The sequence below is a fragment of the Dioscorea cayenensis genome, chromosome 9 (assembly GCF_009730915.1).
Source record: "Dioscorea cayenensis subsp. rotundata cultivar TDr96_F1 chromosome 9, TDr96_F1_v2_PseudoChromosome.rev07_lg8_w22 25.fasta, whole genome shotgun sequence".
Lineage (NCBI taxonomy): Eukaryota > Viridiplantae > Streptophyta > Magnoliopsida > Dioscoreales > Dioscoreaceae > Dioscorea > Dioscorea cayenensis.
Window position 1 is genome coordinate 29688696 of NC_052479.1, and position 15157 is coordinate 29703852.

The 15157-nt window shown below is 37.1% G+C and overlaps 2 protein-coding genes across 2 annotated transcripts; one reads left to right on the forward strand and one right to left on the reverse strand.

The window, feature by feature from the left end:
- Window positions 1-9: 9 nt before the first annotated feature.
- LOC120268888 (transcription initiation factor TFIID subunit 5-like) lies at window positions 10-6771 on the reverse strand. The gene is made up of 4 exons (XM_039276149.1): window positions 6692-6771; window positions 6423-6570; window positions 420-517; window positions 10-343 (listed from the first exon to the last, which is right to left on the reverse strand). Exons 1-4 carry the CDS (start codon window positions 6743-6745, stop codon window positions 188-190), a joined length of 456 nt encoding a protein of 151 aa, XP_039132083.1. The 5' UTR covers window positions 6746-6771; the 3' UTR covers window positions 10-187.
- A 507-nt stretch (window positions 6772-7278) lies between these two features.
- On the forward strand, window positions 7279-10278 carry LOC120268661 (cytochrome b561, DM13 and DOMON domain-containing protein At5g54830-like). Its single transcript, XM_039275965.1, is given in 3 exon segments — window positions 7279-7315; window positions 7426-8897; window positions 8899-10278. Coding segments are annotated over 3 exon segments (2850 nt in total). The 3' UTR covers window positions 10240-10278.
- The last annotated feature ends 4879 nt before the right edge of the window (window positions 10279-15157 follow it).

The window sequence follows — 15157 nt, forward strand, 5'->3', positions numbered from 1 at the left end:
GTTCTTCAATTAAGGAGTTAGGCAAATAAAGATATAATTGGAAGAGTGAGTCAATCTTCTAATATGCAAACATGAGTGTGGAATCAGACAATAACCCAACATAAAGAAATCAAAGAGCTTAGAATATCATTTAGTGTTCATCAATGCAAATTAAAAGCTTGCTACTTTATTCTTTCAAACAGACAAATCAAATAGTGAGGCAAACTAAATTGTGACCACAATAAGCAAGCTTTCCTAAAAACATCTTCATTGAAAATAAACTGGAAGATTTTGGACAATCTAGCACCTCACATAATTTTATGTTGACTTTGCTCTGCCTCAAGGAAAGAGCAAGTTCCATCTCCTGTAATGCAATATCTGGTGCTTTAGTTAACTTTTACAAGCAAAAAACTACGAAGGATGAGGGGTTGAACTCTAACCTCAAGGTGTTGGGGTGACAGAACACCTTCCAATTTTTGAAGATCACGTAAATGCATTAGATCATGGTCCTCACAAAATGTATGAAGGAAAGTCCAAGCTAGGAGGAAATAGAATCACAAAGTGGCTCAAGTTAATAGAGGCACGATAGCAATAACATTATATATGAATAGAGCCCCGACTAAAAGCCAACAAGTAGATTATACCTTCCTGCATATATCCTGCAGTTACAAGATCCATGAAGCAATATATAAATACCGGGTAGAGCACACGAAGAAGCTCTTGCTGCAGGAATCAGAATTAGGTGTGGAATCTGATGTGAAGAGTTTTAAGCTCACTATAATTTGGAGAAAAAATAGAAATGTTGAGACTTGTGTAGATAGTAAGGGTAAATGGAGATGAGTGTTTTGAGAAATCATGGTAGTGAGCTTAATCGAAGATGGTGGTTTGGCAGTGCATCGAAGGAGAAGAGTTGAGTGAAAGAAAGGAAGCTGAGAAGAAGAGATGTTATTCAGAGGATTCAAATATCTGTTGGTCGTTACTGTTGTTTAGAAAGAGGCTGGTGACGTGTCTTCATCACATTGGTAGGAACGGGTTTAGTTGGATCAAAGTAGGTTGAGTCAGCTAAGTTGTTAATCATGACCGTCGGATCTTTTCAAATGGTGGGGTCTAGGTGTCAGTTGTAATCTGAGCCATGGATTTGTAATAACTAGCAAACTAATCTGGGTTGTAGGATCAAACTTATATAATGGGATCCACAATAACTTGTAATCTGAGCCGTCCGCGGGAATGAATATAACCCACGGCGGGGTGGATGGAGAATGTTATGAATCTTGATGAATTATTTTTTTCTTTCCTTGTTCTTGCTCTCTTCTTGCTTCCTTTGTTCTCCTTTTTCCCATCTGAATCTTCTTGTTCTTTGCTTCTTTGATTGTGAATCGGTTTGTTTTTAATCTGCATCTTATCAATGGTATCAGAGAGGTGTTCTTGTGCATAAATCATGGCCAACAATGGAAAAAAAGGATTTGAGAGATCTTGAGAATTTGATTAGAGAAACTGATGAGAAACATAGTAAGGCTACGGAGGAGATGAGGGAACCGAATGCTAAAGCCTTGGAGGAGCTCAAGATCATGATCTTAGGCATTGCAATCCAGTCTTCAGAAACGACAGTACCATCACAACCACAAGTTTCCAATGGAGCTGGAATTTTGGGTCCTGGATTGGGTCATAGTGGTACAAGCCATTATACCAAGCTGGAATTTCCCAAATTTGATGGACAGAATGCTAAGGAATGGATGTACAAAGCTGAGCAATTCTTTGACATAGATCATACCTTGGAGGGGGCCAAAGTGAAATTGACATCAATTCACTTTGAAGGAAAGGGTTTGTACTGATTCTAATCTTTTTTGAGAACCAGGGAGAGAGGAAGACCTTTATTCTGGAATGAGTTTGCTGATGCCTTGATGTCAAGGTTTGGAGGACAATTGTTTGATGATCCTGTGGCTAAATTGAAGAAATTAAAGCAGGTCAGTTCTCTTCAACTTTATCAAGAAGAGTTTGATTTTAAACTTTGTAGAGCAAATTTATCTGAATCTCAAGCAAAAAGTCACTTCTTGGGTGGCTTAAGAGAGGAGGTTGGGTTAGCTGTGAGATTGGAGAAACCTATGACATTGTCAGCTGCCTATGCTTTTGCAAGAGTTCATGAAAAATTGTGGCTTAAGAAATGTCCCTGTGATAGAGGGAATAAGATCATTGCTTCAGATGGAGGTTATCCTTAGAGAGCTTTGGTAAAGACAATTGTTAATTCTAGTTTGGTTCCAAATCAGCCAAGAAACGATTTGTTAGCTTTGCCAAGTTCAGGTAATGGGGGGAGGGCAACTAAACCTACAAAGAATCTGTCAGGGAGAGAGATGGATGAGAGGAGATAAAAAGGTCTTTGCTTTTGGTGTGATGAGAAGTTTGTTCCCGGACATAGGTGTAATAAGAGGCAACTGTATTCTTTGATTGTTGATAGTGAGGACCCTGAGATAAAGGAAGGGATAGAAGGATGGGAATTAGGTGAGCAGACTATTTTGGAGAATTCAAAGACTCCTCAATTGTCCGTACATGCTTTAACAGGTGTGGGAAGTCATCAAACAATGAGAATTAGAGGGAGTTGTGGCATTCGAACTCTATTTGTGTTGATAGACTTAGGAAGTTCACACAATTTTATTGATAGCAAGATAGCTAAGCATCTTGGTTGTGTGATGGAGCCAATTTCTGCTGTGAAAGTAACTGTTGCTAATGGCAACATGCTTGTTTGCAATGAAAGTTGTAAACAATTTAAGTGGGGAATGCAAAGGGTTCCAATTTCAGGTAGATTTTCTTATTTTACCTTTAGATAATTTTGATGTGATATTAGGTGTTCAGTGGTTGAAAGAATTGGGTGATATAATGTGGAATTATAATAGATTGCAGATGAAATTCACTAAAAGAGGACATAAGTGTTTTTCTGCAAGGTGAAAAGGAGCAAGGGATCAAGGTTATTAGTCAGGCTAATATGCATAAATTGATGGTTAAGGAAGCTCAGTTGGCTTTAACACAATGTTTTGCAGTGTTCCTTCAGCAAATGAAAGTGGAAAGTCCAGAATGATAGTTGAGGAGGAATTAAAGGTTATAGCTAGCAACGTGCCTGAGAAAATTGCAAAGGTACTGAATAATTTCTGTGTGATATTTAGAGAACCTTTGGTTTACCTCCTCATAGGCAATTTGATCATCATATTGTGCTCAAAGATGGATCTCAACCTACTTGTTTAAGGCCATATAGGTATGGAGCTCTACAAAAAGATGTAATTGAAAAATTGACTCAGGAACTCTTGGATACTGGTGTGATTCAATGTAGTCATTCTCCATTCTCTGCTCCTGTGGTTTTGGTGAGAAAGAAAGATAATTTTTGGAGAATGTGCATAGATTACAGAGGATTAAATAGCATTACAGTGAAGGACAAGTTCCCTATACCGGTAATTGAGGAATTGCTTGAAGAATTACATGGAGCAAGTGTTTTTACTAAATTAGATTTGAGATCAGGGTACCACTAAATCAAGATGGACCCAAGGATGTTCCTAAGACTGCCTTTAGGACTCATATGGGGCATTATGAGTACTTAGTAATGCCATTTGGATTGGTGAATGCACCATCCACATTTCAACACTTGATGAATTTGATTTTCAAACCATTTCCGAGAAGGTTTGTTTTAGTTTTCTTTGATGACATTATGATATATAGTATAAGAGAGGAAGAACATGTGGAGCATCTAACAAAGGTGTTTGAATTACTATAACTGCATGTTTTGGCAGTAAAACTGAGTAAGTGTAGCTTTGTAGAAAAACAGGTTGCATACTTAGGTTATATAATTTCTGGTAAAGGTGTGGCAACTAATCTTGAGAAGATCAGAGCTATTCAAGAGTAGACTGTTCCTATAACTACAAAACAAGTGAGAGGATTTTTGGGATTTGCTGGGTATTATAGAAGATTTATCAGAAAATATGCAGAATTGAGTCATCCATTGAATGGGTTATTAAAGAAGAATGTGAAATTTCTATGGACTGAAGCTGCATAGATGGCATTTGATAATTTGAAGAAGGCAATGTCAACTGCACCACGTATTAGCCCTACCCTAACTTTAATCAGGAATTCATCATATAGACAAATGCATCAAAGTGTGGAATTGGAGCTGTGTTAATTCAGCAAGGGCACCCAATTGCATTTATCAGCAAAATGTTGTCAAAGTGACATCAGGCTCTATCTGTTTATGAAAGAGAATTATTTGCCATGTTATTTGCAGTAAAAAAATGGCATCAATTCTTAGTAGGAAGGCATTTTGTCATTAAAATAGATCATCAACCTTTGAAGTACCTAATTGAGCAGAAAATATCAACTCCTAGTCAATCTACGTGGTTAGCAAAGCTTATGGCCTATGATTATGAAATTCAGTAAAAACAAGGCAAGATGAATGTGGTGGCTGATGCTTTATCCTGAATTGATTCTCTGGAGGTAATTTTGTGTGCAGTGTACAGTGTTTCTACAGATCTCATGCAAGAAATCTAGGATACATGGGAGAGGGATCAATCTTTGCAAGCTAAAGTTCAACAATTGAAGAATGGAGTGGCCGTGAAGAATTATTCTTGGACTTATGATCAGTTTAGGTGGAAAGGAAAATTAGTTGTGGGAAAGAGTGAAGAACTAAGGCACAAGATTTTGCAGTATTATCACAATACTGCAGTGGGTGGACATTCAGGAGTTAATGCTACATATAGGAGAATCTCTGTTGTGTTCTATTGGAAGAATTTATGGAAATATGTGAGAGAACATGTGAGAACTTGTACCATTTGTCAGAGGTTCAAGCCAGAATTGATAAAGACACCATGATTAATTCAGCCATTACTAATACCTCAATCAGAGTTTACTGATGTTTCAATGGATTTTAGTGAAGGGTTGCCTAAGTCAAAGGGGAAAGATGTGAAAATGGTTGTGGTGGATAGGCTAACAAAGTATGCCCACTTTATGTCGCTTGCACATCCTTATATAGCCTTGACAGTAGCTTAGTTATACCTGGAAAACATATACAAACTCCATGGAATTCTTGCTTCAATTGTGAGTGACCGAGATACCATTTTTCTGAGTAGATTCTGGAAAGAATTTTTTAAAGTACAGGGAGTAGAACTTAAGATGTCCACAGCTTACCATCTCCAAACGAATGGTCAAACAGAAGTGGTTAATAGATGCTTGGAGGGTTATCTTCGTTGTATGGCAGGTTATGTTCCAAAGAGTTTGGAATTCATGGTTGGCATTAGCTGAGTATTGGTATAACACATCATACCACACATCAATTAAACTAACTCCTTTCAAAGCTTTATATGGAGTACCACCTCCATCTTCATTTGCCTTATATTGCTAAAGACTCACTTGTGGAGGCAGTTGATCTATTGCTAAGAGACAGAGAATTAATGTTGCAGTTACTGAAGCAGTCATCAAGAAAAGCTCAACAAAGAATGGAGGAACAAGCAAAACAAGCACAAAACAGATAGAGTTTTTCGAATTGGTGATATGGTGTATCTTAAGTTACAACCATACAGTCAAAACTCATCGGTGGCTCGAGAGTTTCCCTAAATTGGTAGCCAAATATTATGGCCCTTACAAGGTATTGGACATAATTGGCAAATGTGCCTACAAATTGGACCTTCCAACTACATTTGTCATTCATCCAGTGTTCCATGTCTCTTTGTTGAAATAAGCAATTTCATCTAATCAAGAAGCTTCTGCTTTACTTTCAATTGTTGTGCCAACATCTAAATTGAAGCCAGTAGCAATTTTGGATAGAAGGTGTGTGAAAAGAGGGAATGTTGCAGCCACTCAATGGTTGATACATTGGTCAAACTCTTCACCAGCAGATGCCACCTGGGAGTTTGCTGAAGAGCTGCAGTTGAGGTTTCCAAAATTTCCCTTGAGGACAAGGGATTTTGAAAAGGGGGAGTAGTGATGTGAAGAGATTTAAGCTCACTGTAATTTGGAAAAATAGCAGAAATGTTGAGGTGTGTGTAGATAGTAAGGGTGAGTGGAGGGGAGTGTTTTGAGAAATCATGGTAGTGAGCTTAATCGAAGATGGTGGTTTGGCAGTGCATCGAAGGAGAAGAGTTGAGTGAAAGAAAAGAAGCTGAGAAGAAGAGATGTTATTCAGAGGATTCAAATATTTGTTGGTCGTTACTGTTGTTTAGAAAGAGGCTGGTGACGTGTCTTCATCACATTGGCAGGAACAGGTTTAGTTGGATCAAAGTAGGTTGAGTCAGCTAAGTTGTTAATCATGACCGTCGGATCTTTTTAAATGGTGGGGTCTAGGTGTCAGTTACAATCTGAGCCATAGATTTGTAATAACTAGCAAACTAATCTGAGTTGTAGGATCAAACTTATATAATGGGATCCATAATAACTTGTAATCTGAGCTGTCCGCGGGAATGAATATAACTCACGGCGGGATGGATGGAGAATGTTGTGAATATTGATGAATTCTTTTCTTCTTTCCTTGTTCTTGCTCTCTTCTTGCTTTTTTGTTCTCTTATTCCCATCTGAATCTTCTTGTTGTTTGCTTCGTTGACTGTGAATCAGTTTGTTTTTAATCTGCATCTTATCAGAATCACATAGATAAGAACATCCAATTCCATGATGACACTATTCATGTCAACAACCAAACTCATCCATAATTCACGAATACAAAGCTAAAGAATTTGACACAAGTTACCTTATACAAATCCAAAGAATTGTACGCCCAGGATCTTAGCTTTGCTATAACCATCCTGGTAACGAGCAGCACCACTCTCTGGTCTGCTAGATGACATTCCACAATCAATAAAACCAAACTTAAATTCACATGGCATGAGCTCATAACTGAAAATTTTTGCAGTTTACATTTCCAACAATGATTCTAAAACACTTTGACCATAAATTCATGACATAAACCACTCAATCACAGGCATTATCAAATCAGCACTAGAAAACATACAAATATCTACTCAATTCAGTGTAAAATTGAAATTCAAAAAACAAACTGATTAGTTCGCAAAAAGTTATCTTTTCTAATCACTCTGCATTGCAAAATGCGAAGCATACATAATGAAACAAGGAAAAACAATCCAACAATAAAAAAAATAGCGTTTGGAATGATTCAAACCTGAGGACGAGAGCCGACCAAGCTCTTCTTGGAGGGCGAGCTCGACCTGCAAGAAGCCCTTCTTCTTCAAGTACACGAGCATCTTCTTCTCGATCTCCTTGTCCTCCATCTTTTCGAATCGAAACACCTAATTTGGGGGAAATCGAGCATTAGGGGTGATGGAAACCGGAAATAAGAAAAGTAAAGCGGATTCGGGTTAAAGGTATTTATAAGAAAAAAAGATTCGGGTTTGAAAAATTAAACCCGATAACTAAACGGGTCAAAGTTTGCAACGCGTGAACCCGTTAACCCGTTATGCCTTCCAGTTTCCACACCTTCACGCATCTCCTCGACGAATCCCAACGCCCACCTCGAAAGCGCACTTCTCCATCGAAATCTCAAACCCCTTCTCCCTCTCGATCTCCATCCACCTCCATCAATGGCGCCCATCCTCCTTCTCCTCATCCTCCTCTCCATCCCAGCATCATCCATCGCGGAGCAGTGCAATCCCCGCAACACCTCGCTCGCCGGTTTCGAGTCCGACCTTGTCATGGTCCAGCACCAGCTCCGTGGTATCTTCCGCATCCTTGATGGCTGCTCCTTCTCCGTCCACGCCTTCGACATGCTCCCGGCCTCCCCTGGTGCTCGCTGGTGGGCCGCCGCCGGCACCGATCTCGACAACCTCACCATCGGATCCCCTGTCTCCGATTACTCTCTTAACCGCACCTTTAGCAATGAAACCCTAACCATATCTCTGAAAAATATCAGCTGGGATCAGATCTCGGTGCTTGCTGTCTGGGATCCGGCCACTTTCTCGGATTTCGGCCACGTTCTTCTCCCCTCCGTGCCGCCGGATCTCTCTCTGCCACCGTCATCGTCACCGTCACCGTCTCCTCTGCCCTCACCGGATGGCTCTAAGAATCGCGCGTACCGCCACCCGACAATGTTCGACAACTGCCGCATGATTTCCCCGAAGTATCGGCTCCGATGGACTCTTTACCCGGATTCCAACTCGATCGAGATCGGGCTTGAAGCCGCCGTTGCCTCTCAGTCTTACATGGCGTTCGGGTTGGCGTCTCCGGATTTGTCGTCTCCCTCTATGATCAACTCTGACATTGCCATCGCCGGATTCACCGAAGAAGGTACTCCCTTTGCCGAGGATTACTTCATTACTCAGTATAGTGAGTGTTTGCTTAGCAAAGATGGGCGTGTGGAGGGTGTTTGCCCTGATACCATCTACGAGGGCTCTGACCCTGTTGGATTGGTTAACAACACTGAGCTGGTGTATGGACACCGCCGAGATGGCGTCTCATTCATTCGGTATCGCCGTCCTCTTGAGTCCCCTGATACGAAGTATGATGTTGCTATGAATTTGACTCAGAACATGACTGTGATCTGGGCACTGGGGCTTATCCGCCCGCCTGACAGTCTCCGACCTTATTATCTTCCACAAAATCATGGCGGCCCTCAGTATGAGAGTTTTGGGTATTTTACTCTCAATGCATCTGAAAAGATGGATGATTGTCATGGGCCCTTGGATGCTGAAGACAAGGAAGACCAGGATCTTATTACTGCAGACGGGAAGATCAAGACTCCTTTGGTTGTGACCTCTGGCCTGGCATTGCACTACCCAAACCCCCCTAACCCTTCTAAAGTTCTTTATATCAACAAAAAGGAGGCTCCAGTGCTGAGGGTTGAAAGGGGAGTTCCTGTGAAGTTTTCGATTCAAGCCGGGCACGATGTTGCTCTTTACATCACATCTGATCCAATTGGTGGGAATGCGACAACAAGGAATATGCCCGGAGGTTATTTATGCCGGTGGGCCAGAAGCTGAAGGTGTTCCAGCTACTCCGGCAGAGTTACTGTGGGTGCCTGATAGGAACACGCCTGATCAAGTGTACTACCAGTCTTTATATGAGCCAAAGATGGGGTGGAGAGTTGAGGTAGTTGATGGCGGCCTCACAGATATGTATAATAATAGTGTTTTATTAGATGACCAACAAGTCACTTTGTTCTGGACATTGGGAAAGGATTCAATCTCTGTGGCTGCTCGAGGTGAGAAGAAAAGTGGCTATCTTGCAATTGGATTTGGAAGTGGGATGGTGAACAGCTTCGTCTATGTGGGTTGGGTAGATGAGAATGGTAAAGGCCACGTGAACACATATTGGATAGATGGGAAGGATGCAATGAGCATTCATTCAACTTCCGAGAACCTTACCTATGTGAGATGCAAATCTGAAAATGGTATAATCACATTCGAGTTTACTCGACCTTTATCACCTTCATGTACTGGAAGGAAAGAGTGTAAGAATATCATTGATCCAACAACTCCTCTGAAGGTTGTTTGGGCCATGGGTGCCCAATGGTCGGAGGACAATTTGAGCGAAAGAAACATGCACTCAGTTACAAGCACTAGGCCTGTCCAAGTTTTGTTGATGCGAGGTTCAGCGGAAGCAGAGCAGGATTTGCGTCCTGTTTTAGCTGTTCATGGGTTTATGATGTTTGTTGCTTGGGGTATTTTGCTTCCTGGTGGAATATTGGCTGCAAGGTATTTGAAGCATGTGAAAGGTGATGGATGGTTTCAGTTGCATGTCTATATGCAGTACTCTGGGATAGCTATTATCTTTCTCGGCATTCTTTTTGCAGCTGCTGAGTTAAGAGGTTTTTTTCTTAGTTCATTGCATGTTAAATTTGGTGTCACTGCTACACTTTTGGCATTTGCTCAACCAGTTAATGCATATCTACGGCCTAAAAGACCAGCTCATGGAGAGATTCCTGCTACTAAGAGGGTTTTTTGGGAGTATTTCCATTTTATCACCGGGAGGTGTGCTATTGTAGCTGGAATTGCAGCACTCTTTACTGGGATGAAACATTTGGGAAGTCGATATGGCAGCGAAAATGTAGATGGGCTTACTTGGGCCTTGATGTTATGGGTTTTGCTCGGTGCACTGTTGGCCATGTACTTGGAGTACCGGAAGGTGAAACGAAGCAGGGAAGAAAACTCTTTTAGAGGCAGTTGGGTCTTGGGGAATGAGGAAGATGACTCCGTTGATCTTTTGCATCCTGACAGGACACGTGTGGAATCAGATCCTAATATATCTGGAAGAATGGAAGTGCAACTTGAACCACTAAATAGATAGTTACCATTTTTTTTTTTTTTGAAAGACCTTATATCCCCATACAAGCTTCAATAGGTATTGATTCTGTCTTTTCTCTTTTAATTCATAGAGGAAGTCTGGATCCTCAGTGGCCTTTGGTTGCTGAGGTGTTCCTTCTTTTGCGAGAACTTATTTTTTGTGCCCATACTTGGTTCAAACTAGGAAGAGTCCTCACAGCAATTTTATTATTGTAGAAATTGCACGAAGGTACATTGTTTGTATATTTGTACAATTTTGCCATAGCAACAATCTAGCATTTGCCTCAATAACACTCTGCACTTGCATTCTTACTAACTGTTGCAGCATGCAGAAATTTCGGATTTGTTCTGTGCAAATTATCTTGCACTTGAGTGTTGTTTTGATGAAATGACTGAACTTATGACAATGACTTCAGCAGCATTGCCTTGAATGTGAGCATATATTGATTCCTTTGGGGTAAGTATTAGACATTTATTTTCTATGGTTGAGTCCTTTCAAGATTAATAGATTATAATGCTTGTTCTCAAAATTGTTTTGCTATTTTACTATTTTGGCATTGTTCTTATGATGTTGGATTCCTTGTGGAGATTTTAATAATTTCCTGATAAGTTCCTACATTGTAGACAGGCTGATTTGCTTTGTTCTTTTTTTAGGACTTGTCTTTGCTCTTTGTCTATTTTATATTACAAGATAATATTGTGGCATTCTTTTCTTGAATGAAATAGTGTTGATATCTTTAATTTGATTGGTTAAGATTTGGGGTAAAAGGTATATTTTGACCAAGCATGCTTATTTTGTTCTTTGACATTTCATGGCATCAATTAAAAGAAAGTGTTCTATTTTTAGTTACCTTAGATTTTTTATAATCTGCCATTGGAATACACAAATTAATGCAAGTCTAGACACTTGGGGGCAATGCCATATCGCGTAAATGTCCATTTGATATGAATGTATGCATATACAAGCTAGCTAGAAGCGATTCATACTGTAAATGATCTGGCAAGATAGAAGAATACTGGATGTTGAAAGATGTTGAAATCATTCAATCATAGATGCCTCATCTTCTTGAAAAGTCTTCATTTTGATTCAAAACTTGGTAAGACTAGTGTCCCATATGGGATGTTTTCAATATTGAAAATATTCAGTGTTCTAGCCTGCATACTGGATAACTGATATCTGAGCCTACATCAATAATTCTGTCTTAAAATTTTCACTTACTAATGCTGTGTTTTACTAACATTTTATCCCCATGAAGTCTGAGTAGTAGCAATTTTACCCAGTTACACTTTGCAAAAGAAGTAGAGATAATTGCTACTTTTATTATGCTATTTTACCCAGTCTGAATACTAATGCTGTGTTTTACTAACATTTCTTCCTTTATGTTATTTTATCATCCATCCTTGCTTTAGCTAACTTTTATTATGTTTCCATTAATCCATCCTAGAGTTTGGTAGATTCTTAAAGAAGTGATTATGTTGCCTACACAATGATTTGATTAGACCTTCAACAGCTATACTTGCATTATTTTAGACCAAGATGATGTGAATAATGACAAGAGTACATTGCATAGGATTTTCTTCCCTTATTCAAAGCTGTTATCCTTAATCAGTTTGACTTATGATCAATGCTTTTAAGACTAAGGATATGATGCAAATATATACAACATTATATAAAGTTGATCCCCTAAAAGCCTTGGCATGCCATTTGGAACAATATGATTGGGTTTGGCTTGGGTTTGGTTTTGTTTTGTTTTTGGTAAAATTCAATGCTTTTGGATTGTGTTTGGTTTTTGTTTTTTAATAATAATAATATATATATACACATTTCAAAAAAACAAAAAAACGTTTGTTTTATTATTTGTATATTATTCTTTTTATTAAATTTATCTCATAATATTAGTGTTTTGGTAATTTTCCATTTTTTTAAGTGATTTATGTTTGAAAATATATATATAATTTGCATAATTAGATAAAAGCCTATAACATAAGCACTGGTATCTATAGTAGTATACATAATATTAATCTTTTTAGTGATTTTTAATTTTTCAAAAAAATTTGTTTGGTAAAATTCATTGGAATATATATACATTATATAAAGTTGATCCCCTAAAAGCCTTGGCATGCCATTTGGAACAATATGATTGGGTTTGGTGGTAAAATTCAATGCTTTTTGGATTGTGTTTGGTTTTTGTTTTTTAATAATAATATATATATATATATATACACATTTCAAAAAAAAAAAAAACGTTTGTTTTATTATTTGTATATTATTCTTTTTATTAAATTTATCTCATAATATTAGTGTTTTGGTAATTTTCCATTTTTTAAGTGATTTATGTTTGAAAATATTTTTTTTATATAATTTGCATAATTAGATAAAGCCCATAACATAAGCACTGGTATCTATGGTAGTATACATAATATTAATCTTTTAGTGATTTTAATTTTCAAAAATTTGTTTGGTAAAATTCATTGGAAAAAGTCAAAAGAGCCCTCCTTTCTTTAATTCCTGTCTATCTATAATTTATCCGTCACATTTATTTATAAAATCTCATTATGCCTATGCTACAACCTCTACCCTATAAGTGATTTGGTGTTTTTTTATAGGTGTTTGTTTTTACTTTTTTTAATAGGTTTTTGAATGGGAGGATCCCCATATATAAAAACCAAACCCAATCAAAAAGCATTTTAATATATATATATATATATATATATATAATTTGAGCAATATGATTGGTTTTTGTTTTTAAAAAAACTATTTGCTAGGGTTTGGTTAAAAATTATTAAAAATATTTTTAAGATATATATATATATATATAGTTTTGTAGAACCATCAATAAACCAGGAGTTCCATGTAAAACCTAAAAATTTTAATGAATATTTATATAAAAAAAAAATGTTTGACTATTCCAAGTATGTTTTACTACGGTTTGTATTTCTAGGGTTCATCAATTGTCAGTCCTGGTAACAAGTCATACTCTGCTACATACTCTGTCACATCCTGTCTCTCTTTCTTTAAAACAAGTGTCCATATCTACATATATATATATACACACACACATAATAAATCCAAAGAAATACTATGTATTTACATATATATATATATATACACACGCACAACAGTTGAAAAGAGAAAAAAAAAAGTTGGTTTAGGATGCCATGCCGGTTTGGAATTGATAAAATGGAATCTCATCAAATTACAATAATCTATTATTTATCTAAATAAATAAGCATTGGTTTCCCAAACACTTTAATGATGCGGGCCCATTCTTATTCTTTCAAAAAACCAAAGCAGTGCTTTTTGTCTGCCATTAACTTATATTTCCCAAGAATGACATTGCCTTTTGTTTGTCACTTTGCTATCAGCATCTTCATTAGGTTCTTTTCATTGCATACTTTCTTTTGAGAATGAGTTCAGGGCTGACAGACGATTGGGAAACTTAGGAAGAATGCTTGCGAGAAGGTCTGTGGTGACAACAAAGAGGTTTCTCTGGAGTTCCTGAAAAACTATAAGCTTAGACCTCGAGGTGAGACGTTGGCAAGTGCCAAGGAAAGCAGAATCTGAAGGCCGACGAGATTGACCAGAGGCCAAGAAGCATAAATGAAATGGTCTCTCACGCCATTACTTCCATTTTTGAGCTTCGCTTTCTCACCTCGCTTCATCGGGTTCTTGCTCCACCTTGCATTCACTCTTTGCGTTGTTGGGCAAAAAGGATAACGAAGTCTATGAGGGGCTCATCGTCCCACATGTTTTTTATAGCCGAGAAAAATTAAGTTTTTATTTTTATTTGGCAAATATTATTATATATGTCAATATCGATTTTTACACAATCATTATCTATGTCTATTCGAGGTAATTTTTCATGTCACGGATTTTTCTTTTTGATGCGAGATAGGGTTCTTGATCGTGAACTTGATAATTTGATGTTGTTGATTCAATAGATGTTTTTGAATTAACATGTCAAATTTTTGTTTTTAAATAACATAATTATTGGTGAATATTTGGTTATTTGTGCTAGAACAAGCCAGCTCATGCAAAATAACATCTCAAATGAAAAGATGTAAGCCCTAACCTTATCTCTAAATTGTTATTGATTGTAATTAAATATTTTTTTCAAAGCATTCATATAATTGCATGTTTAGGTTTATATATTATCGAGTATCTCTTGTGCTTTGATGAACAAATCTACCATTCAAGGTTCGAGTTCTTCTTTTTTAGTTGGTCTTTGTATTATTTGAGATTCTTCCTTTTTACTAATATTTAGTTTTTATTTGGAAGCATGAATTTATAGTTAAGCTCATAAACTAACACTCACAATTCTTATGCGAGCTAAAGAAAGTTAGCAAGAGTTACTACAGCTCGCATCAACAAAATCAAATAAAAATCTAACAAATCAGGTACATATCATTGAATGGTCATTTAATATTGTACTTACATTATTATAATATAATATAAGGATGATATACTTTCTTATGGTATACTTTGTGCTCTATGATAGTATATTTAGAATATATGTATAGCAAACATATTTACAATTATATAAGATAGACAGATAGTAACAAACAAGATAAAAGGTAGTTACAATTTCTTTTCCCAATATATATTATATATATATATATATATATTTGTTATTCATTGTTTTTTTTTCCCTTTTAAAGATTATATATATAGATATTGTTTAAAAAAAATTCAAAAAAAACCTCAAAAACAAGATAACAATGGGTGTAATGGTTTGGTTTTATGTTTAATAATAAAGGTAATATAGATATTGTTTTTCCTCTTAATATATATATTACCGTATATAATAATAAATATATAATAGCTTTTTGGCGGGATTGGAGTCCAATTTATTTAATCATCGGGATCTAAAAATGTTGACTAATTTACATACATCTACACATCTAACGTTTGTCACAACTGC

Excerpts from the sequence above, each read along its gene's own strand:
- LOC120268888 (XM_039276149.1), bottom strand. The coding sequence starts at position 6,745 with ATGGTTATAGCAAAGCTAAGATCCTGGGCGTACAATTCTTTGGATTTG. Across the intron at positions 6,571-6,691 it reads ATTCTTTGGATTTGTATAAG|ATTAAAAACAAACTGATTCA; the intron begins GTAACTTGTGTC and ends GATAAGATGCAG. Across the intron at positions 344-419 it reads TGTCACCCCAACACCTTGAG|GAGATGGAACTTGCTCTTTC; the intron begins GTTAGAGTTCAA and ends ATTGCATTACAG.